General features: G+C 35.4%; 4 protein-coding genes across 4 annotated transcripts; 1 reads left to right on the forward strand and 3 right to left on the reverse strand.

Annotated features, from left to right (window-relative positions):
* The first annotated feature begins 219 nt into the window (after window positions 1-219).
* Window positions 220-5,438, forward strand: LOC133293660 (AT-hook motif nuclear-localized protein 1). Its single transcript, XM_061492252.1, has 5 exons — window positions 220-985; window positions 2,485-2,552; window positions 2,952-3,083; window positions 4,404-4,565; window positions 4,947-5,438. The coding sequence occupies exons 1-5, from the start codon at window positions 589-591 to the stop codon at window positions 5,175-5,177; spliced, it is 990 nt and encodes a 329-aa protein (XP_061348236.1). The 5' UTR covers window positions 220-588; the 3' UTR covers window positions 5,178-5,438.
* Window positions 5,439-10,055: 4,617 nt separating this feature from the next.
* On the reverse strand, window positions 10,056-13,756 carry LOC133293650 (uncharacterized). The gene is made up of 5 exons (XM_061492238.1): window positions 13,549-13,756; window positions 12,162-13,507; window positions 11,908-12,008; window positions 10,376-11,744; window positions 10,056-10,256 (listed from the first exon to the last, which is right to left on the reverse strand). The coding sequence occupies exons 1-5, from the start codon at window positions 13,754-13,756 to the stop codon at window positions 10,056-10,058; spliced, it is 3,225 nt and encodes a 1,074-aa protein (XP_061348222.1).
* A 1,165-nt stretch (window positions 13,757-14,921) lies between these two features.
* On the reverse strand, window positions 14,922-18,457 carry LOC133293628 (ATP-dependent Clp protease proteolytic subunit-related protein 2, chloroplastic). The gene is made up of 9 exons (XM_061492215.1): window positions 18,287-18,457; window positions 18,142-18,185; window positions 17,995-18,067; window positions 17,088-17,208; window positions 16,787-16,924; window positions 16,553-16,669; window positions 15,804-15,872; window positions 15,603-15,698; window positions 14,922-15,238 (listed from the first exon to the last, which is right to left on the reverse strand). Exons 1-9 carry the CDS (start codon window positions 18,340-18,342, stop codon window positions 15,101-15,103), a joined length of 852 nt encoding a protein of 283 aa, XP_061348199.1. The 5' UTR covers window positions 18,343-18,457; the 3' UTR covers window positions 14,922-15,100.
* A 1,157-nt stretch (window positions 18,458-19,614) lies between these two features.
* On the reverse strand, window positions 19,615-22,778 carry LOC133293629 (protein cornichon homolog 4-like). The gene is made up of 4 exons (XM_061492216.1): window positions 22,447-22,778; window positions 21,426-21,607; window positions 20,019-20,141; window positions 19,615-19,934 (listed from the first exon to the last, which is right to left on the reverse strand). The coding sequence occupies exons 1-4, from the start codon at window positions 22,516-22,518 to the stop codon at window positions 19,898-19,900; spliced, it is 414 nt and encodes a 137-aa protein (XP_061348200.1). The 5' UTR covers window positions 22,519-22,778; the 3' UTR covers window positions 19,615-19,897.
* Between the last annotated feature and the right edge of the window lie 611 nt (window positions 22,779-23,389).

Consider the following 23,389-nt stretch of genomic DNA (forward strand, 5'->3'; position numbering starts at 1 on the left):
CTAATTTTTTATTTTTCTCTTTGCAGAATTCACTAAAATAATTTTTTATTCAGATTTCAGTATATCTCCTTTTCTTTCCGTTTATTTTTTTAATCTCAATTTGGACAGTCTTAGAAAAGTTAGGAATCCAATTACCTGAACAACAAAAACAAAGGATTCATTTTATCTGGCCATTTTCATTTCCTTTGGAAACTCAAAAATTCAAATTTCACCCTTTCTTTCTTCATAAATTTCCCCATCTTTTTGTTTTTTCTGAAAACTCGAATATTATTTTCCTTCAGAAAATTTTAGATCATAATCTTTTTTTTTTTTTTCCTGCTATTTTTTTTAATGACAAAATTTATGCAAATGGTGCAGAGTTGAGGACTTTCTACTTCTTGCTTCATGCTCAGCTTCTCAAGCTTTGAATTTGTTTTTTCAGCTTAAATTTTTCATCTTTTTTTTTTTAGTCTTAACAAAAAAAATCCCAGCATAGCAGTGGAGTTTTTGGTTTTGGTTTTGGTTTTTGGGTGATTGAGTTTGAAGAAGAAAATGAGACGTTGATGTGTGGTTTATGTTACGTGTGACTGACTTCATAAGTGTTTGAACATGGAGGCCAGTGGTGGCGTTAGTGGTGGCGTTACGGTGGTTGGATCGGATGCTCCGTCGGACTACCATGTAGCTCCGAGGACCGACAACCCAGCTCCGACAGGTGGATCGACGACACAGATTTCGGCGACGGCAACCCAAGTGAGTGCTCCTCCACCGCCGCCGCATACGGCGGCGGTGGCAGCGTCTCCGGCAGCCGCAAATATGCCGGTGAAGAAGAAGAGGGGTCGGCCGAGAAAGTATGCACCGGACGGGTCGGTGACCATGGCGCTGTCTCCTAAGCCTATATCTTCTTCAGCTCCGCTGCCGCCGGTGATCGATTTCTCGGCGGGGAAGCGCGGAAAAGTGAGGCCCGCTAGCTCAGTGAGCAAAGCCAAATTTGAGTTGGAGAATTTAGGTAATAAAGAAAATATCTTTCTTTCTTTTATTTATTTGCTTTTTTTTTTAACAAAAAAAATAAAAATAAAAGAAAATTAGTGTGAAGTGAAGTGTTTCTGTTTTGGATTGTGTTGTCACTGTTGTGTCAAGCTTATTGGTGTTGAAAATTGAAAATTTGGAGTCACTCTTTGCCTTATAAGCAAGTGAGTTCTGAAAGAGGTACATTGAGGATGTGGGACCTCTGATTGATTGGATGCCCTTAGTTATACTAATTGTGGTCTTGGTAATGTGCGGTAGTCCTGAAAAGTAAGTTGGCTTTGTGGGTCGGTGGAATCTCGTTATGCCTGTCATTTGGTAGTTCAAAGTTCGAACCTTGATCGTGGGAACCCAAATCTTTCTAGGTACATGTTAGGTACTATACCTGCTAGAAATCTGCAACATGTTGAACAGACTTGGACTAAAAAAACATGTCTTCATCACCCAAATAGGAGGAAAATAAAAATGCTGATTTTTTATTTTTTTTGGGGAGGGTTCTATTTTTTAGTTATTTGGTTTTGGTATGGTATTCTCGATGTTGCTTTCTTGGAATTGGCTAGAGTCATTGTAAGGACTTTAATATTGTTTTTTGTGTGTGTATTGTTTGTCGAAATCCAAGTTGGCATCAGCTCCTTTATGGTTTTATCACATCAACTCCTTTTTGGTTTTATCATCAACTCTATTTACTACTTAATAGTTAGCTGATGCAGTTACGTGGTCCTTCCTTCTGATACAGTTTACTGGATAGCGAGGCTGATTTGGAGTCTTAGGTTACTAATTACTTGCAATATAATGTTGTCCTGAGATTTAAATCGGCAAGTTTACTTTTCAATTCAATGACACAAAGAAAAAACGTGAGGTATAAATTGGAATAGTCTAGGCTTCGTAAAGTTATTTGTTGGGTGTAAGTTGGTAATCCGGTATTTAATGTGTATTTGATGCATAATCAATATCTGGGGGCTTTCTATAAACTGGTTTTGATAGAGCATTATTATTATTTTTAATCCATTTTCCCTTTTAATTTGAGCTTTCCTTTCGGCTTAATTTTTAATTCTGATAAGCTTCTATGCAGAGTTTTAAAGTAGATATTTGCAAATAGTGAAAATAACATTTAATTTTATAGAATAATCTTTTAAGTCTTTTCCCTTTGACTACCTGATGTAAGACGCGTACCCTCAAATTGCTGCGCTGTAGTACACTCTGTATGCTGTTTATACCAGAACTAAACTGATATAAAGAATCTTAAGATGGACTGTAAATAATAATCGCTTAGAATATTGAAAGTGTGTTTGCTGTACTTCCAAGTTCCATCAGTCTAGGACAAGAATCTTAATGTTATTTCAATTTTTTTAAATGGTAACCGAGGTCTGAATAAATACATTCTTTATTTGTCCTAAGTTGGAATGCCTTATGATAGAAACTCTGACTGTTTATCATTTCCAATTTGATTAATAATTTTTGAATTTTTTTACCTTTTTTTAGGTGAATGGGTTGCATGCTCAGTTGGTGCTAATTTTACACCCCATATCATCACTGTTAATTCTGGGGAGGTAAGTGTGAAAAATATCAATTGCTGTTATGCAATGCAATGAACACTTGTGATACTCATGGTCAGAGACCTGCCAAAATTATTGTTACACATATTGTCTGATATTTTTCTTGGTTAGAAGCATAACTTTCACTGAAAATAATCATTGCATCTATGATTTCTTTTATTCTTTCCCCCTTCAAATATTTCCTCTCAGTTGCTACTTTTACATTTTTTATTTTTTGGAGATGACAAGTTCTATGTTACATGCATGTCTTTTGTCATATGAAGTGAGCTATATGTAAGATGAGGGATTAATTATTTACAGAATGACAATGAGAATTTAACTAGCAAATAGTTTATACTTTATATGATAGTTGACAACTATTTTATTTTATTTTATTTTTTTGGGTTGTATTAGGATGTTACTATGAAGGTAATATCTTTTTCTCAGCAAGGGCCTCGAGCTATATGCATTCTTTCAGCAAATGGTGTCATATCAAGCGTCACACTTCGTCAGCCTGATTCTTCTGGGGGCACATTGACATATGAGGTGAAGCATTTGTGCAATTTGATAGTATCATTTTCTCTAATTCAACGAACAAAATATGGAATTTACTTGTACTTAATTGTCTTTTGTTTCTCGGTATATCTCTCATAGATGAAAATTGCATGCCAGCCACACTGTTATCATCTCAATTATATGATCGCCGTTAAACTTTAATTTATTTTAAATCATAATCTTTCCACAATGTTGATGATAACCTGTATGTTGTTCCTCCTATAATCGCAATGCATTTTGATTCCAGTTGTTTAGTTAATATTGATGTTTCATTGTTGATGATATGAAGTATATCTAATAGAAGGATGCATCTGTATGCATGCTGATGTTTTCTTTTCCATCTTATATTATTTGTTATGTTCTTTTCTCTCCTTATTCTTTGTTTTTGCATGAACAGCATTTTTTTTCCCGTCTACATTGGAATTGAACCTAGATCTTTACTGCACCCCACCCTTAGCAATCGAGTTTCTCCGAAGTAGTCTTTTGTCATTTGTGATATATGTTAAAATTTGCTATCTGATTCGCATGTAAATTGCACAATGACAATGCTTCTTGGCTGTGGTGTTTTTTTTTCATTTTTTGGTCATTGTTTGAAATTCTTGGATTCATTGATCTTTAGCATATCATGTCAACCTGAAAGTTAACTGGTCAAAAAATTGATGTTTGAAAATCTCTTAGCAATTGTGTTGACTCTAGATTTTCTTAAACTGCATATTAGAGAATGGTTCTTGTGGAATTATGTACAATCTAGTGGAAACCCTAGTTTTAATTAAAATTAATAGTGGAAAATGCTGTGCAGCCCGGCAGATCTGCCTGAACCGGTTTGTTTCTTGACCACTCAATTGTGAATGATGTTGGCTTAACCAATGAGCCATGTCATTCACTGTGATACTTAATTGCCTAAAAAACTTAATATGATGTGGAATAAAATGAATATTCTCTTTTCATTTATAGTTGAGGTTGTCATGAAACAGATGGTGTGAGAAGAGATTTTTCATATTATTCTACAATGTATTTAATGATTTACACGGTTTAAGAATTCTGCCACTCCTGCCTTTCTGAACTTTGTTTTTTCATTTCATTCATATCCTTTATTTTCCATGCTTTTGTCTTTGGTTTTATAGTTGCAGTGCAGTGCTCTTTGTTACTGCTGCTACTAACCCCAAAACAGTTTCATTGAACATGGTCAACCTGTTGCTTCTTTTCATTCTGCATCCATGTTTGAAGTTTTGATAGTTATTTTCTTTAGTCTAAAACTACTGCCGTCTATCACAAGTGCAAATTCCATCTTTCTTGCTGCCGTTTCTGCAGGGAAGGTTTGAAATTCTGTCTTTATCTGGCTCATTCATGCCAAGTGAAAGTGGAGGAACAAGAAGCAGATCTGGTGGCATGAGTGTTTCTTTAGCAAGTCCTGATGGACGTGTTGTAGGTGGGGGAGTAGCTGGTCTTCTAGTGGCTGCAAGTCCTGTGCAGGTATCTATTCTATTCATGAATTTATTCCCTTTTCTTTTTTTTAACCAGTGAAGTAAGCATAGGCCTAAAATCAGATATGTAACCAGCTAACATGATTCACATAGTAATGACCACTTGATGAAATTTTTATGTTACTATCTTGGATGAAATAAAGAGGGCGAGTCTTGAATAATGGTAATACTATTCCTTTATAAGTGAAAGGTCACACGGGTGTGAATATGGGAAATAGTCTCTTTGCAAATATATAAAGGTAAGACTATGTACAAGTATTTTCCACTCACACCCTCGCTAGTAACATGCATCAGCTAGTAATTAGTATTTGGTGGTAAGTTTATATTTGATTATGATCATTCTAATTTCTAATTGATCAATGTGTATCAGGTCGTGGTAGGTAGTTTTCTGGCTGGAAACCAACATGAGCAGAAGCCAAGAAAACAGAAACATGAGGTTATATCAACTGTGACACCAACTGCAATTGTTCCCATCTCTACTCTTGACCCAATACCTATTCTCTCATCATCAACTTCCTTCCGTGGAGATAATTGGTCTGCTATGCCAGCAGATGCCAATAATAAGCCAACTGATATTAATGTGTCACTTCCTGGAGGGTAATTGATAGTGCTTTGTCCCTTCTGCATTTATATTTGCCCCTGACATCGTTGTAATGGGATCCCTATTTGTTGGCTCGCGTTCCCTTGTTTGTTGTGTCTGTAAGCTTATTGACTTTGTATCAGGACCATTGTGTTTTCAGAGGTTTACTAGGTTCTTGTCCACGTAGAATTTGAGTTAGCTGATTAGATATGCTTTTAATGCTGATGTTGTGTCATGAAGAATATTTTTATGTAATAGTTATTCCTGAAAATCCACCTTTCTTTGGAGTGATAGATTATGCAATCAAAGTTATTCCTTGTTACTATGACAAACATATATAATTTGAGAATTGTCATTTTTATTTTATTTAACGCTTTATTGTTATGCAAGATTCCTAAACAGTCAAGAATTCCAACTTGTCAACCCAAGTTGGAAGTTTCCCTGTTAACCATTAATGTCTTGCACGATGAGAAACTATATAATAGTAAAATAAAAGGTGTTGTTTTCATGAAAAGTACGCACTTCACTATATTTCAATTTGAGTGCGTGTTTGGTATTTAATCCTTATTATAAAGATGCTGTATGCTAAAAAGTTCTTAGACACGGTTGCTTTAGTCGTTGATTTAGCTCTTTTCCTAGAATTTAGGGGTGTTTTGTTGTCAACGACGGCCATATTCTTTGTGCAGGTAACGTCAGTCTATTGTCTTATGTAGATATATTTGCCCCGAAACTGGGTTTGACATTTTAAGTTGCTTTGGATTATTTTAATTTCGACAATGCCCATATTCTTCGTGCATGTAACATCAATTTGATGTCTTATATGCGTAGTCAGATAGATGCATGTGCCTTGAACCTTGGCTTGATATCTATAAGTTTTTTCGGATCGATTGGTTTCTTTTTCTTTTTCTTTTTTTATATAATAAAAAAATAAAAAATTTAGAGAAGGGGAAGTTTTTAGGAGTGATATGTTGAGTCAACCCCACCACTGCTATGGATTAATTTAATCTTGCAAAGAAGTAAAAAAACCTAGTTGTTTCGTTTGGTCCATGGTCACGTCTAGAACTAACGTGACCCGCTCCACTAGTTCGTATTTATATTGGATATGCATGCGATGCGAGGTATTCATGCATATAATTGAAAACGGATTTGTAAAAAAAAAAATTAGTATTATTGCATTACACTCATTTCAGGGTTTTGTGTCGTATTACAAAAGAGAAATACACAAACAACTAATGCACAAAACTAGTAAACCTAGCACAGGTTCTTACGAAAAAGGAAGTTTCCTACAGCGTAGAAAGGAGAAATTAAATGCTTAGTAATTTCTTGGTCATTAATATTTGGAAGCTTCCATTGCTTGGAACATATTTGTTTCACTAACACACTATCTGAATCTTTCCAAGAAATAATCCTCTAGCGACTTTGTTAAGAAAACCCCATAAAATATTGAACAAAATTCACCATATATATATACTCGAAGTTGGTGCAAAATCCTCAAAGCATGATGCCCAAAATGTTTATTGGTATGGGTGTGGGATTGGATAGGATACTTATGCCTGTGATTTTGTGCATTGTTGGAATCTCGGTTCACAACTCAACGTCATCAACCTCTTTTCTAGTGTTTTCAATGATTAATACAATAATTTTTGCCATACTCGTGGGAAGCCGCAAACCCTCTTCAGCCGAAGTTGACAATATTTTGCCTTTACTTCCATCTTTTTACGAAGGAGAGGCTGAAACACAAGATAGTTTTTTAGAGAATGCAACGGATGATGAAGTTCATGAAAGTGATGATGGATATTGTGAATCTCTAGTTAATGTTAAAGAAGAAAGTAGTGATGACAATGTTGATGAAATGACAACGCAAGAGCAAGAAGAATCCGATGACAATCTGAATACAAGAATTGAAAACTTCATTGCCAAGGTCTACAAGGGATGGAGTGAAGAGAGCCATTGGGATAACTGTGGCTTATTAGATACATGAGTTACGATAGAAGTGAAATTGTGATTTGTTTTGGATCTAGTTTTACTCAAAAGTAGCATTTTATGTGATTGAGCATTAGATTCTAACTAGTTTTATGTTGTATTATTTTAAACAGAGCAAAAGCTTATGATAAGTTGTGAGGTATTAGGTCGAAACTTCCATGCTACCATTATATTGCAAATTAAAAACAAATCAAATACAAATTCTTAATTACTTTCTGGGCTCAGCTCAATTAATATAATTTCTTGTGTCCTAAGGCACATCACAATCAATGTATTTTCTTGCTACGGAGTAGATAATACAAAAAGTTGACATTTGAAAAGGAAAGAAAGTCGAGCAAATAGGCAACCCATTTCCTAAAAATATTGCTTACGCACTTTTAGAAGTATATATATACATATTTAATAATTCAAAATTCAACTTTAAAAGTTCTTTTTTTTTTTTTTGGAAATATAATGAAAACTAAAGCAATATCAAAAAAAGCCATATACTGAGCACAATTTTGGAAGACTAACTCCCCTCAAGTCATTACGAAACAATTCCAAACAAGTCGTTGGAGGGACATCCAGCACAATCAGCTGTCCATCCTGATGAGGTGCATGAGTAGCAAGCCAATCAACAACAAAATTACCTTCTCTATAAGTATGATTAAGCTGAATAATCCAGTCTCTTTGAAGCATGCTACGAGCTCGGATGATTAAAGCAGAAAGAGGATGACTTACGTCACACCCTTTTCTTATAAATTCCAAAGCCACCTTGGAGTCACCCTCCACGAAGACTCTCCAAAATTCCTTATGCCAAGCCAGATCCATACCTGTCAAGAACCCCCAAATTTTTGCTGAAGTAGAAGTACCACTCCCAAGGAAATTTTAAAACCAGTTAACCAATTTTCAGTAGCATCCATTATGACTCCACCACATGCAGTCCTTAGCTCACTGTCTATGCTGGAACCATCCACATTAAGTTTAACATAACCCTCAGAGGGAAAATTCCAGTGAATAAGACGTTCCTCTCTTCTAAGTTCCTGATGACCAATCTTAATAAGGGTTTCATTAGCCAATTGAATATCACCACAAGTGTAGGTAATGCGCCTAATGAGACCATACTTCGAGGTGCTAGTTTGATCAAAGAACGCCTTATTTCTTCCCCCCCACAAACACCAAGCTATCACCCCAAAATACAAAGGCCAAGTTCGATCAGCTTGAAACGGACCTTTTAATCCTAGATTTGTCTGAATCCATAGGTGAAGATCCATGGAGAAAAAGTCACTACGGTTATCAGAAGGAACCCAATGCTCCCATAATTCCCTGGCACCAGGACAATCTCTAATGGCATGTAAACTATCCTCAAGATTATAATGACATCTCAAACACGCTGCATATGTAGCCATGTGACGATGCACTCTACGAACATTAGTTAAAAGAGAACCTTTGTAGAGAAGCCATAAGAATTGTCTACTACGTTCAGGACCAGGCCAAGCCCAAATTACCTTCCAAATCCTATCCTGATGATAATGCGAGGTACCCATGAGATAGTTATAAGCTGATTTCACTGAAAAAAACCCCATCTTGGCTACCTGCCCAAATAACACGATCCGGAGAAGGATCCACTGTAGGAGGGAGCACAATACGAATCTTGTCTAAAACTGAAGTAGGAAGAAGGTGCTGGAATAAAGGCCAGTCCCAATTACCATAACAAGTTACAAATTGAGACGTAGACCAATGAGTCATAATAGGAGGAATAGATTAAACGGCCAGAGAAACAAGTTGAGGACATCCTCGCACCCACGAATCCATCCAAAAAGACGTATGAACCCCATCACCTAAAATGATACGAGAATTCTCTAGAGTTTGAGGCCAATACTTAACAATAGCCTTCCATAAACCAGAATCATTTGCTGAAGCCGAGATACTTGGAATGAGCCTCTCCTCGACCTTATACTTGCTACGAAGGACCCGAACCCATAACGAATTATGATCAGTCATGATACGGTGACCTAACTTCATGATAAAAGCCATATTATTCTCTTTAATTTTACGAAAACCAAGCCCCCCTACATTCTTCGGCAAACAGACCGTCTCCCAAGAAACCAGGTGAGCTTTCCTTCGTTCAGAAGTTGATCCCCAAATGAAATTCCAAGTTACACTCTCAATACGATCACACGTACCACTAGGAATAATACAAGTTGGCATAGGATATTGAGGAATTGCAGTAAGAACTGACCTAGCCAAAGTTGATCTTCCTGCCAAGGAAAGAGTACGTTGATTCTAGACATTTAAACGAGCTTGCATCCGATTTAAGATATAGCCAAACGTACTCTTTGTAACACGGCTATGACGAAGAGGAATACCCAAGTATTTACCCAAGTCATTCGTAGGAGAGTAGCCTATCAACTGGCTTAGATTCTGCACTCGGTATGATTAACATTTCTGGAGAAGAAGACTTTTGTTTTTTCCTTGCTAACCTTCTCACCAGAGCATCTGCAAAAACAATCAAGAATCTTATTAATAATAACAGCTTGCCCTTCTGTGGCTTCTGTAAAGAGCAGAAGATCATCTGCAAAAAATAGATGGGAAAGCAATGGTCCCTTCAATTCAATCTGATAGGCTTCCAAACGTCCTCCTAAACTGCTACATTAATCAAATGAGCAAGTCTTTCCATGCAAAGGATGAAAAGATAAGGAGACAAAGGATCTCCCTGATGAAGACCTTGATTAGGAGAAAATTATGTCGTAGTTGATCCATTCCATAACAAATTCATTGTACATGACGAGACACAACACATGATCAGAGAAATAATATTCTCAGGCAAACCAACATCCACAAGCGTGTCTTTCAGAAACTCCCAAGAAATCTTGTCGTAAGCCTTTTCTAAATCAACTTTGACAGTCATCCAACCCTTACCTCCTCTCTTTTTATTCATGGAATGGATGATTTCCTGAGCCACAATGATATTATCCGCTCTTTTTCTACCCTTAATAAAACCACATTGATTACGCATAACCATAAAACCACATTGATACGCATAACCAAGTGAGCCATATGAGATTTCAGCCTATTAGCCACAATCTTAGTTACAATCTTGTAAATAACATTACAAAGGCTAATAGGTCTGAAATCCTTAAGTAATTCAGGCACATCAATATTAGGAATCAGACAAATCAAAGTTTGGTTAACCTCTTTGATATTATCCGGATGAAGGAACACACCTTTACAAAAGAGATAACTGACTCACCCACCTTATCCCACTGAAATTGAAAGAAAAGAGCATTAAGCCCATCCTCCCCAGGTGACTTGTATGGACTAAAAGAGAAGACTACATCTCTGATCTCCTTACTGTTTGGCATAATACTCATCGTGTCTAAAGCATGCGCTTCAATAGCTGGAAAAAAGCCACGAACTGGAAAAACCGATTTAGGTAATGGATCTTTTGTGTACAGATTTTCAAAGAAGGAAACAACCATTTCCATTAAAACCTGCTGATCACCAATCCAAACTCCCTCCGAGTTTTTCAACGTATCTATGTGATTCCTCCTACGTCTGGCAATTGTCACAGAATGAAAGAAACGCGAGTTCCTATCTCCAAGAGCAAACCAATTCAATTTCGATCTTTGAAACCAAGTGATTTCCTCTTGAAGATAAATCTTGTCTAGTTCCCTCCATAGATCCTTTTGCAACATCTCAAGGCTATGATTGTACTGATAACTAAGACATTTATCAATACCTCTAATCCTTGCATGCAAATCATTCTTTCTTTTCAGAGCAATCCTATAAACATTTCTATGCCATTCCGAAGCATTAATCTGAAATGTCTCCATAGCATGCATCCAGTTTACATTGTTTGACCAACATCCATTAACCACCTCATGAAAAGTGCTCTTTGTTAACCAGGACACTAGAAAACAGAAAGGACGCTCCCCTCTCGGATAAATAGCAGGTTGACCTTCCCATAATAACACTGGTCGATGATCTGAGCCAAAGAAAGGCAAGTTGAAAGCCACACGGTTAGGGAAAACAAAATTCCAATTATCATTAGCACAAACTCTATCGAGACGTTCCTGAAGATTTCTTCTTTGCCAAGTGAAAATAGGACCTTGATTGCCAATGTCAGACAAGCTACAATCATCTAAACAATCATGAAATTCCCTCATGCTATTCCAGTTATGCCCATTACCACCTAGCTTCTCATACTTATACAAATAAGTGTTAAAATCACCTGCTATCCCCAAAGAAGCATTCCTCATGGACTGATCAAACAGTGAAGAAAGAATTTCCCACAGCTGAATACGTTCCTGTCTTCGCGGACTTGCATAAATAAAAGTCATGAACTCCTCTCTATTTTCTTTTACCCAACAAATTTTAGTATGAACAAGTTGGTGATGAGAAAAAAGAACATCCACTGAAACTTCATCAGTATTCCAAAGCACCCAAATACCGCCAGAAAAACCAACAGCATCCCAATGAAAGTGACCAGAAAAACCAAGACGCCGAATAGCTCTATCCGCCATAACACCACTCAATCTGGTTTCTGACAAAGCCATAACGTTAATATTGTATCCATGAGAAAGGTCCCGAATCAGAGGCGAAAAAATCCTTTCCCCATCCCCTCTACAATTCCAGATCAAAATATTCATAAAAACAATCTTAAATTTACCCGAACAAAAACCGGCCCTAAGAAAGAGCATTGGTATAGACCGAAGTCGCACCGAAAACGTCCAAATTATCCAAAGGGATAGAATCCTTATGAGTTTGATAAAAATTCCTCATTAACGTAAGAGCATCTGGTGGTCTTCCATGTTTACCTCCATTATCCAAGCCACTAGAAGAAGGAAGAGTCCCTTGCTGATCATTAACCACATGAGACGTCTTCCTCTGGAATTTAGATAAAGAAGGGTGCAAGACAATTTGTCTATCTTAGAAATCTTCCGACATATTCTTCTGAGAATCAATTTTAAAATTATTCTATTGAGATTTTGCACCTTTTGAAGCATTTAATCTGCCTTTGCTAATATTAGCGTTCTGGACCAGCTGATGAACTTTAGCAGATGATGCAGTTGCTTTCTTCTTTTGGTTCTCTTTGAATTTTACTCCTTGACTTTGGACCTCTTTTCTCGACTTGCCCGCAGATAGGTTAGCAGATGGAGAAACTATTTTCATTTGAATATCCTTTTTCACCAACAGTTCTTCATTATGAGCAATTAATTCCCCATGATTAATTCGTGTTAGACCAGATTCAATGCTGATTGAATCAATCACTGGAGAATCGGAAATAATTAAGATATTAGTATCCTTTTGAGCCAACTTAGCAATAGCTTGAAATCTTGAACCTGATTGAATGACCTGTCTGTGATTAAGATGAGAATTGGAAACTGTCTTATTACGTAACGCTGCATTATTAACAACATCAACTTGTCTCCTACCCGATGGTAATGATTCCTCCTTTGATTGTGCTATGCTCTTTGATTCCTCCTTTGATTGTGCTATGCTCCTTGATCGACGGTTACGCTGCACCAGCATCCAATTCCCAAACGGTTCCTTCTTCGCCGGAACAGAATCTTTTTCCGGCTGCTTATGCATCACCGATTTAGAAACTTCAGGAGAATAAGCCGTAATATCTTGTTGAAGATTAATATGGGAACACTGATCCCTTCTATGCCCATACTTTCCATAAGCAAAACAAACTAAGTGGAGACCCTCATATCCAACGTGGAAGATACGATCAGCAATCCGGAATTTGGACAAAAAGCCTTTCCTAAGATCAACTTCTACACAAATTCTAGCAAACTTTGCTCTCTCTGTAATATCACCTTCACCAGAATCACGTTTCCTGATAGAGTTCCTATCAATCTTCAATGTGCGACCAAAAATACTACCTATATTCCACAAATGATGAGAGGTATAGAATTCAATAGGAAGTCCTGGAATACGAATCCAAACTGCCAGCTTTTTGATCTCATCATCATAAGGATTAAAATATTGACGCCACAGTTGAACTACCACATAATGATCAGCTATGATCCAAGGACCATCCTCCAAAACATGAGAGTAATCATTCTTATTGGAAAATCGGAACAAAAAGTAATCATTCTCAAGATCAATGAACTCATATGTGCCTAAGATATTCCACATTCTCAGTAAGCGATTGAGTAAGAATCTAACTCCAACTTTCTTCCGCAGAAGTTTCACAATCACTGCCTGTCTCCAAGGTCTGCAACCTTCTAAATGCAAGGCTTTTGGAAAAGAGTACGTTGGGCAAAGAGGATCCTCCTCACCATCAACCGTAACAAAGACCTCATCCCCTTCTTCTTCGTCCTCTTCCTCACGTAGTTTTTCTACCCAATCTTCCTCATCGCTATCAGTAGCATGAGGTCCTCCATTAAAACCAAGAAGAGAATCTTTATATGACACCAACTTCCTGTTAGATGAATCACCTGACTCCTCCTTCTTTTTCCCCCGTTGCTAGCCACATTCACCTGGATATCCTCCTCTTCCATGTGATCATCCATAGGTTTATCTTTCATAGCAGGGCCTTTAGCTTTTTTTGTGCTTCGATGGAGAAGATCTTCCTCCTCCGCCGTAACATCTCTCGCCTCCTTACCGGTTTCTCTATCTTCACTCATCTGTTCAACATTAAAAGTTCTTATCATATAAATCACATTTATAAAATATTATTTTAATTCAAAATTATTTAGAACTTTTTTTTTTTCGGTAAACAAATTATTTAGTACTTTATTAGTATATATCAAAGTTTAAGGTAATATATATTTTAAAAATATATGAAAAATAAAAAATATTTAATTGTATTTTTATTATTATTCAATTTTATAAAATTTGACACAAACAATCAATGAAATAATTAATAAAAAATCATTATATATATGATGTTATTAAATGATAAAAGAATGCTAATTTAAACCGGTATAAATTATATTGATCCCTCCTCGGACATGAATTATTCAAGGACTGAACTCCTAGTGAGATACTTTCGGAAACTAAATTACCTATTTACTCAAAGAATATCGTATTAATATTCTGAGTAATACTCAGTGGCCGTCTCAGATGATCATACCAATTTATTGGCTTAGTGACTCGATAAAATCTTAAGTACTTGGTTTAATGACTCGAGAAAATCTTAAGTACTTTCAAAGCAAGAAAAATTTCTAGCTCTATATCTTTTAAGGGTTTGTTTTTCCTGCAGTCAAAGAAGATAAGTTATCTACATTGAGCCTAAAATGACGTCATTTTAAAACGGAAATCAAGGTATTTTTGTAATTATAATTTATTTCAGGGTTATAATAGTCTTTCTCATTATAATTTTAAATTTTTCAATCCAAAATGATTGTTTTGAGAATGAATATAGATAACTTATCTAGAACATTAAAGGCATCTTTTAAATGTATATCACCTCTAGCTCTGTTCCATCAAATATGTACCACTTCGATTATATCGGTCATCAATGTCTCCAACTATAACTATATTTTTCATGCTATAATGATTGAGATAATAATATTCAATGATACAGAACAAGAGAAAAATTTTGCTCTAGGAACTCCTAAGAATTTCTTAATAAAACGACTTTTTTTTCATATGGAATTTCTCAACTCAATCAAATGATTCTTTTAATATGAAATCTCTCTCTCTCTCTCTTATCCCTACTTGCTCACAAATCCCATTTACGGGGAGAAGATAAGGGCTATTTTTTATGTACGAGATGAGATATGACTGCAAGGGAAAAGAAAGGTGGGGGTTGTAGAGTTGCGCAACAACTCCAGCTACGTTATGTTATGTCACTGCTTTCATTAAGAACTGGAATTCATTCATTTCTAAACAAGCATCAATATCCAGCCAACAAGTTCTAACTATCCAAATATTATACACATTCCACAAATTGACGAAGGAAAAAAATGAAAAACACTATGATTCTGCAATATTACTCAGTAATATGGGTGACAAACCATGCGTTCTTAACCAAGACCTGTGCCTGCATCCTTGGGGGGTGCATCAGCCTTAATGCGGGGCGGCCTGACAACCCGATCAATGAGCCCGTATTCAAGAGCCTCCTGTGCATTGAAGCGTTTCATCCTGCTCAGGTCTTTGGTAATCTGAAGAGATTCATAAAAATTAGTTTTCAAGCCAATAACGCTTATATTCTCGAATTTTGATATAAACACCCAGGAACGGAGGAACTAAGCTACACACAAATCATAAAATGGATATGAAACAGTAAAACTGAAAGGCACAGAAAGCCAATTGTTGAAAAAGCACACCCTTGTTGACGCAGTGTGTCAAAGTTGAATTTGACTTCATCCCCAAAGAAAAGCTAATTATTTTTCATGAACTTTTTTTTTCTGTCTTGCTGTGAGTAAGTTGGTTGGTAAAGCAAATATACAGTCATAAGATGCAAACCATAACAGGAATTACACAAACTCATTTATCTCCATGTATTTCACTGTTGAGTGAACTGACCTTCTCAATAGGCTGGCCTGTTTTGTTAGCCAATTCATTGAAAAGGTAATCTCTGATTCTAAGAAGTTCATTTGCTTCATTACGAATGTCATCAGCCTGACAGAATTTTCATGTTGTTAGCATCAAAAGTAAAAGCAATCCCATTCATACATCTGAGACGTGATACTAACAACCTTAATCTCCAACAGAAGACAGACATACCTGACCACGAGCAGCTCCTGCTGGAGATTGGAGAGCAATTCTTGAAAGAGGCATTGCAAAACGATTGCCCTTAATACAGCAGAACACCATGAAAAGATTAATGAAACATCATAATTATAATCATAGTCCTAGAGAGGTCAATGGACTTGAATGTGACAAACCAATTAGACAAGAATGTGGCAAACCAACAGAATGGAACAGAAAGGGGAAGCTTAGGAGTCAAATTATGATGGAATTAATGACTGAAAAAGTAATTCAATGAGTATTACTGTTGTTTCTTTTCATTTAGTTGGGCTTTCAATGTGATCCCAAGTCTCTATGGGATGTCCGCGTTTAATTTCAAACTACAGACCAACTTTTTCATTGTAACATACAGTACCACGATTGATATTACCGATAACATGGTCCTCCCATAAAAGATAGGCTATGCTATAAACATAAAACATACATGTTGGGTGCACACCTGTAGCCAGAGAAGCAGAGAAAGAAACTTATTTTCTTCTCTTTTGGTTATATATAATGATTTAATGTCCCAATAATTAAAAATTATACTTAAGCATATTTCTTAATCATATTAGTGGTGGCGGTACAAATGTATGATACAGAGATAACTCTCCAGCAGACAAGTCTAAAAAGTCAGTACATCATAGGTCATGCTTGATGAATGGGAATCTCTAACCAAAAAACCCAAACTAGACAGACTTAACTTCTACAGGTTGTATTAACAGACAGTGATAATAATATAGTACCTTTTCTCCAGCTGTAAGAAGAAAAGCTGCAAGATTATAGGCATAGCCAACACAATGGGTGGCTACAGCACTCTGCAAGCTCTGCATGGTGTCATAGATAGCCATGCTTGGTGTAAGCTGCAAATATTTAAAGTATAAGCAAGTTATAAACATGACTAAATAACAAGAAGATGAAGCAAGAAATAGAATGATTTAATTGACTGATCATCTAACACTACAATCATAAGAACTTACATCCCCACCAGGACCGTTGATGTACATGTAGAGCTTCTTAGAGTTGTCTATACTGTCAAGATACAGCATAGTTGCCAATATTTGGTTACTAAATTCTTCATCTATCTCTTGTCCAATGAAGATAACACGTTCTCGATACTGCATCCAATAATTCACGTTTTTGTAGAAATTAACTTCACAAAAGAGATGAAAATCTAAAGGAAACTTGAGATTCACGTATCTATACCTATGGGAAACAAAGCAAACCACCATATGGATAAAGAGTAAAATTTATGATATACACTAAGGTGTAATGACTTACAAGGGCATTCCATAAATCAACCCATTGCCAAGTTCCTTCACCAGGTGTCCTATAAGGGACTCTAGGAGTCCCTATGGGCATCATTTGAATTTGTGCCCTTGCTGGTTTGTGGTTAGCATACCTGAAAACATGAAAATTTATACGGCTTGCATCAGTCTGTTTATTCCATGATATATGATATCCATGACAAATTCTTCTATAAAGTGTGAGTGTGTAACATATCGTTCATTCTCAAGTGGCTTAAACCATGCTATATCCTTACTTCCTCTAGGTCAAAGAGATTATTAAGTAAGGAATGCTCTTCCCCATTAACATTAGCAACAAAAAAAACTAGTTATAATAAAAAATATCTCACGTTATGCCTGCTATGAACTCAATTTCGGTTTAAATTTACTTGCTAATCCAAAAATAATATTAACAAAGATATGAGTGGATCACTGGAGCTTCCTTCCTGCAGCAGGGAAAACAGCGTTGGAGTGAAAGCTTTATGTTGGCAGATTTTGGGAATCAGAGTCTGTAAATCTACCAGGCATACAATAGGAAAATAATATGGCAGAGCAACCACAACAATCGAGCAACACATGATCATTTCCCATTCCCAAATGAGTTAGTTACCAAGAGGAAGAAAGGAAATAAAGCCGCAAAAATATTGTTCCTATCATGAAAGGTGTCAATGTCAGTTGCAAGTGCATAATTCTAGTCATATAATCAATTAATTGCTGATATAAATGGAAGTGTAAGAGTAGCAATTCGAATCCAAAAGATAATTATTCATGTTACGGTTTATTTTGCAAGGTTTAGCACAATAAAATGGCACACAATTCTGAATAAGGAGACATTCTCAAAAGAAATATATATATAAAAATTCCTATAACCCAAGAGAAAAGAAGATGAAGCAGAGGGTTACCGGCACTGAAGGATCTTGTGAACTTTTCCATAAAACTCAGCGGTTACGTTAGGTTTATCCGCTCCAAAAGGAGCTGCAATTAAAAATGGTGAGACATAGGAATGAAGATTGAAGAACAACAACAAAGTGAGGAAAACGTGGCCATACTTGCAGATTGAAGTTTCAATCCGGAGTAGAGTTTAGTGCCACAACTGCCACATAACAAGAGAAAACACAGTAAGCATTTGTTCAAAGTCAATTATATAATTTCTAGGAACTGTACCACACGCGCAAAAAGACAGAGAATGTAAACCTAGGAGGAGGACAAATACGCGGTGCAGAACCGGTCGTGTAGGGTGCTACCGCCATTTTGAGGTGAACCAGGATGGAATAACACACAGAAGATTGCAGATAGGGAAGGCACTCTCTGCTTCAAAACCTGAACAAGTTACAACTTACAAGGTAACAAGGATGAAGATGAAGACGATGCCGTTTCATTCTTCCTCTCTTTCTCTATAAAATACGATAAAATATATTTTATTTCATTAATACATTTATTTATTTTTCCTCCAATTCAGGATTTTTTTTATTTTATTTTTGGGAAAAGTTCAGCAATGTACATGTGATTTGCTTCAGAATCACAATCACCTATGCCTATGTGATTTTTTTTATCACATATGTCTCTGTGCTTTGTAAAAAATAAAAAACCACAGCGAGTGATAAAAAATATACCCTTTTACAAATTATATGGACATATATGATAAAAACAGGAACATAGATAATTTTGAAGCAAACCACGTCGGTGAAGTTTTCCTTTTTTTTTTTTGGGGTACAATTCCAATTTATGATTTTAGGATACAAATATTCTTTAACTTGTATCATTCAATCTACTTCTCAAATAGTAAAATAAAACTGAATTCAACTTTTTTTCTAAAATATGTAAACAATAGTATTTTAAATTGAGAACGAGTTATCCCTTTTTCCCATTATTGCAAAATGTTTTAATTTGAGAACGAGTATTATCGCAAATTCGAAAAACTGTGCATTAGGATTTGCGCTATTTTAATTTGATTTGACCATTTTATTATAAAAAATCATTTTCTCATATATTCTTGTTATCTTTTTCGTTTTTTGTTTTTTTTTTACGATGAACTCCATCATTTGTTATGTCAATGTGCCTATAACATAAAAATATTATCACATGTAACGTGACAAAAAAAGCCCTTTTATTTCATTAAATATTTAAACATAGCCAAAGAAAAAAATGTTGACGAAAGACTCGTCCATAACTGTTTTAGTACATCTTCGTTTATATTATGTTTTCATCTCTTAGAAAACAAAATATAATTTTTTTAAATAAAAGGTGCATTTTATGCATTTCAAAAAACAAATATATAAGAATTAAGATTAACGTTTCTCCTGTCATATAAAATAAAATTATCTCCTGTAACCCCAAAACGAGTTAGTCCAAAACAATATTGTTTTGAGATCCAGAGAAAAAAATTATAACGATAAAACTAATATAACTTCATAATAAATTAAAATTGCAAAAATACATTTCTCTCAATCTCAAAATGACATTGTTTTGATATCACAGAAGATAAATTATTTCCAGTAATTGAAGAAAAATTAAATGTATATTGATGGCATTACTCTTACATTATGCTTTTTTTTCCGGAAAAGTTACATTATGTATTTTTGGTACAGTAACAAGAAGAGTAGAGAAGCTTGGATGCAGGATTTTGCATTAGTATTAAAACAGGCATAAATAGCACAGGCAATATTGTCCAACAATTGAAACAAGCCAGCAACCAGGCCTAAAGTACAGGTTAGTCCACAATATGAGAAGTAATTAGCTGCTGCTATCAACCGCACATTGGATACTTCCAAGAAGAACTCGACAAAACAAGCAACCAAACACCAATTATTCATAATGGTCATCCAATGATGTGTATATCATCCTGCAGTAAAACGCACATGTCAGAATAATAACTTAATAGCACCTCTTTTCAATGAATACGAGTCCTTTTTTCTAGTCACCATACCAAAATAAGGAGAGGAAGAGGATAAAAACTAGATAAAAGAGTTTGGCAAGTCGTAGCTTCTTTTCCCCAGAGAGCAAGTTGAATATCTCCGTAACATCAACCAGATGCTTTCCTTGTCTGTACCTGATCAAAGGTATCGAATATGCAATTAGCAGGAGCATACTAAGCACATTATTCCAGTATACTAAGATATGAAGGATGATTAAAGCAAAAAAAAAAAAAAAACTCATTCCCTTTGATCCCCTAGCTATAAGAAACCTTCTACCAAATGGTAGCTGTGAGTGTGACAAATACACACATATATGTAGAGGATGTTGATCAGAAACTATTCCTGAACTTCACACCTGGTTATTCCTGCTTTACTTGACAAATAAGGGCACACCCAAGGAGCGCAGACTGTGCCTCAAGTACTCCAGAGTTGCTGCAGCAGCAATAGGTCACTATTGGCTCAATTACTAATTCAGACATCAAATCTTTCCCTCAAGTTACATGGTTGAGATTTAAGAACCAATAAACACATCTAAAATGGTAGCCAGCTTAGCAATTATATGAATAAATAAACCAAAGAGCCATTTACATCTATTAAGTTGGTTTTTGTCTTATGCAACATGGGCATATCATCCTTTTGCTGGTTTACAATATTAGGGATGTTAATGGTCGAGCCTTCACTAATCCTCAAATTTTAGAAACCAAACTGAGCAATGGGAACTTTTAACTTGACGAAACTGAACCACTGAGTCCAATTTGGTTCGGATTTTGAATTCCTACCAAAACTAAATCAATTATATCATCAATGTTATGACCTTTGTACAAGACGCAAATTAAAGAAGAAAATAACATAAACTCAGTACAGCTAGAAGAGTAGTACAAGATCAAGCAAACAGAGTTTGAGATTTGGAGAAAAGATAAAAACAGTTTGATGCCATGGGGATTCATCATACAAGAAAAACACTACCAACCCCCCCCCCCCCCCTCTCTCTCTCTCTCTCTTTCCGCAAATTAAACCAAGCTAAGCCAAACAACAAAGTGAAGAAATGAACAAAACTTTCATATAGTAAAAAATAGGGTTAATCAGTTTGGTTTGATTCTCTTAACACTCTTAAAACTAAAATTATAATGCAGAATAATGCAAAGAACAAAATTCAAATTCAAACCCCCGCCCTCATCAAACATCTTGGACACATGGATATTTTCCCCTTGAAGTAGTTTTTAGAAACATAACATTTAGTAATTATTAGTAGCAAAAATATAGCCTGCTTGTCTCAGGTGCCATCCACTCTCAAATTAATGTGCAGATATGGATTGTTTCAACTTAAATGTTTCATAAAAACATTATATTCAGTAATCAGTATCATTCAGAAACAACAAACTTGCTCAGCTTATTTGCAGATCTGATAGAAAACTTACAATCTCACATTGTAGTAGAGGTAAGGAGCACAGAACAGAGACATTATCCAATGCCCTGTTACAAGGTAGACGCAACATAAGACACCTTGTGTAATATACTCAGGCAAAACCACTTTGTTTATTCGAGATGAGGAATCATAAGGATTTATATAATCAAATTCTAGGTCTGCCAGGCACATTAACTGCAACAAATGTTAAACAAAGTCAGCATATGTCAGATAAAACCAAAAAAATAAAGGGTGATGGTGTGCCAAACGCAAACAAGTTCATTATACAATGAGAAAATGTATTATGATAGTATGGCGAATAACACTTAACCATCTTCAGAAAGCTCTGAAGCAGAAACATATAAGCAACAAAACATGGACTTTGGGACAAATGAGATTCCTAAATCCTAGAATATGCGATAGATCAAGATGAAGTCATGAGAACAATAAGCATAACAAAATTAGGTCTTTTCCAGTAGATAGATATCTTTTCAAAATTAGGGTAGGCATCATATGCAATCTAATTATGATTATATTTATCCATGCTTAGAACTTTCAAGTTTTATATACAAGATGTTTATATGGTTGTTGTGTATGTATGATAAGGAGTGCGATACATTTATTCTGTCCATTGAAGTTCATCTTCTGAGGAAGTACTCGAATGGGGCAACTTCACACTGCAGATTCTCTCAAACCATTAGAACACTAGGTGGGAAACCCACAGACCCCTAATTTTCATTCTGCACTGTCTTCTCTCGAAGTCAGTAAGTAAACTTTTCATTTTTGAACTTCTTTCAAACATGAATTGATTTAAGGTGATTTTTTTCATCCATTTCAGCAGGAGATAGCAATCAAGAAGTTGCATATGGAATTGTATAAATATACCCAGTTGAATGCTTGGACTAAAAAACAAAGCTTTGGATAATGGGGCGTTTTAAATTGCTTTCAAGTTGACTTTAATAAGAAATTTGAGAAAAACAAAACAAAAAAAAACAAAAAACAAGATAAACAAATTAGGGCTTGTTGGGAATGACCTGGTAAATGACGAGGACAATTAAGGCAATAAGGATTAAGAAGGAGATGAGCCACGCAAACAGATCAGCCATACTCCCACTCTTCTCCTCCTCCTCTGATTTTCAATTTCACTCAAATTCAGTTCCAACTTAATGCGTTCGAACCTTACGATGTGAACTGCGCACGATAGCAGCTATGCAGAGCTCGTGCGCATTGGGCCCTGCACGGAGAGGAGCACAAGAAACCTTGGAGGTTCGGGATTCCGCAGGTACTCTCGGTGAAGCTAAGAATCCTGTGCCAAGTTAGCAATCATAGGATCATACCAATCCCCTCCAGAAAAGAAAGGAATCAGTATCTATTTAGAAAAAGAAAAAGAAGGAAAGGAATTAGTAACATCTTTCTATTTCAAGAAATATATCCCTCATTTATACCTTATTATTTTTACATCATTTTTTTCTTAATTAATAAAATAAAAGGAAAAAACATTTCTCCTTTATTTATATAGCTTTGTGTCATTTAAAATCTTAACTCTTAATTTTCGTCAATAAATTGTTATAATTTAGCAAATATAATTATATAATAAATTAATAATTCACAATAAATTATAATTATTGATCGATGAAAATTAACAGTTATAATCTAAAATGACACAAAATTATATCTCTTAAGTGAACAAATATTTTTCCCTATTTTTAATGCGTATTCTCTTTCTCTTTTCTACTCTGATTTTGATACTTAAAATATTGACTAAAAATGAAAAATTAGAATACGGTTAAATTATATATTAGTTCGTATAATTTACATATGTTTTTAACCATTAGTAAAATAACCCTTGTTATGTTCTCCTTAATTTATAATAAAGGTGGTGGTATGTATCTTTGAGATGATACCACTTTTGTCCATGTTTTTATACAGTGTTATTGGAATCAAATAAAAAAGGAAAATATATTTCAAAGACTGAAT

Source organism: Gastrolobium bilobum, unplaced genomic scaffold, assembly GCF_033153095.1.
Source record: "Gastrolobium bilobum isolate Gb01-03AN ecotype WA unplaced genomic scaffold, APGP_CSIRO_Gbil_v1 utg762, whole genome shotgun sequence".
Classification (NCBI taxonomy): Eukaryota; Viridiplantae; Streptophyta; class Magnoliopsida; order Fabales; family Fabaceae; genus Gastrolobium; species Gastrolobium bilobum.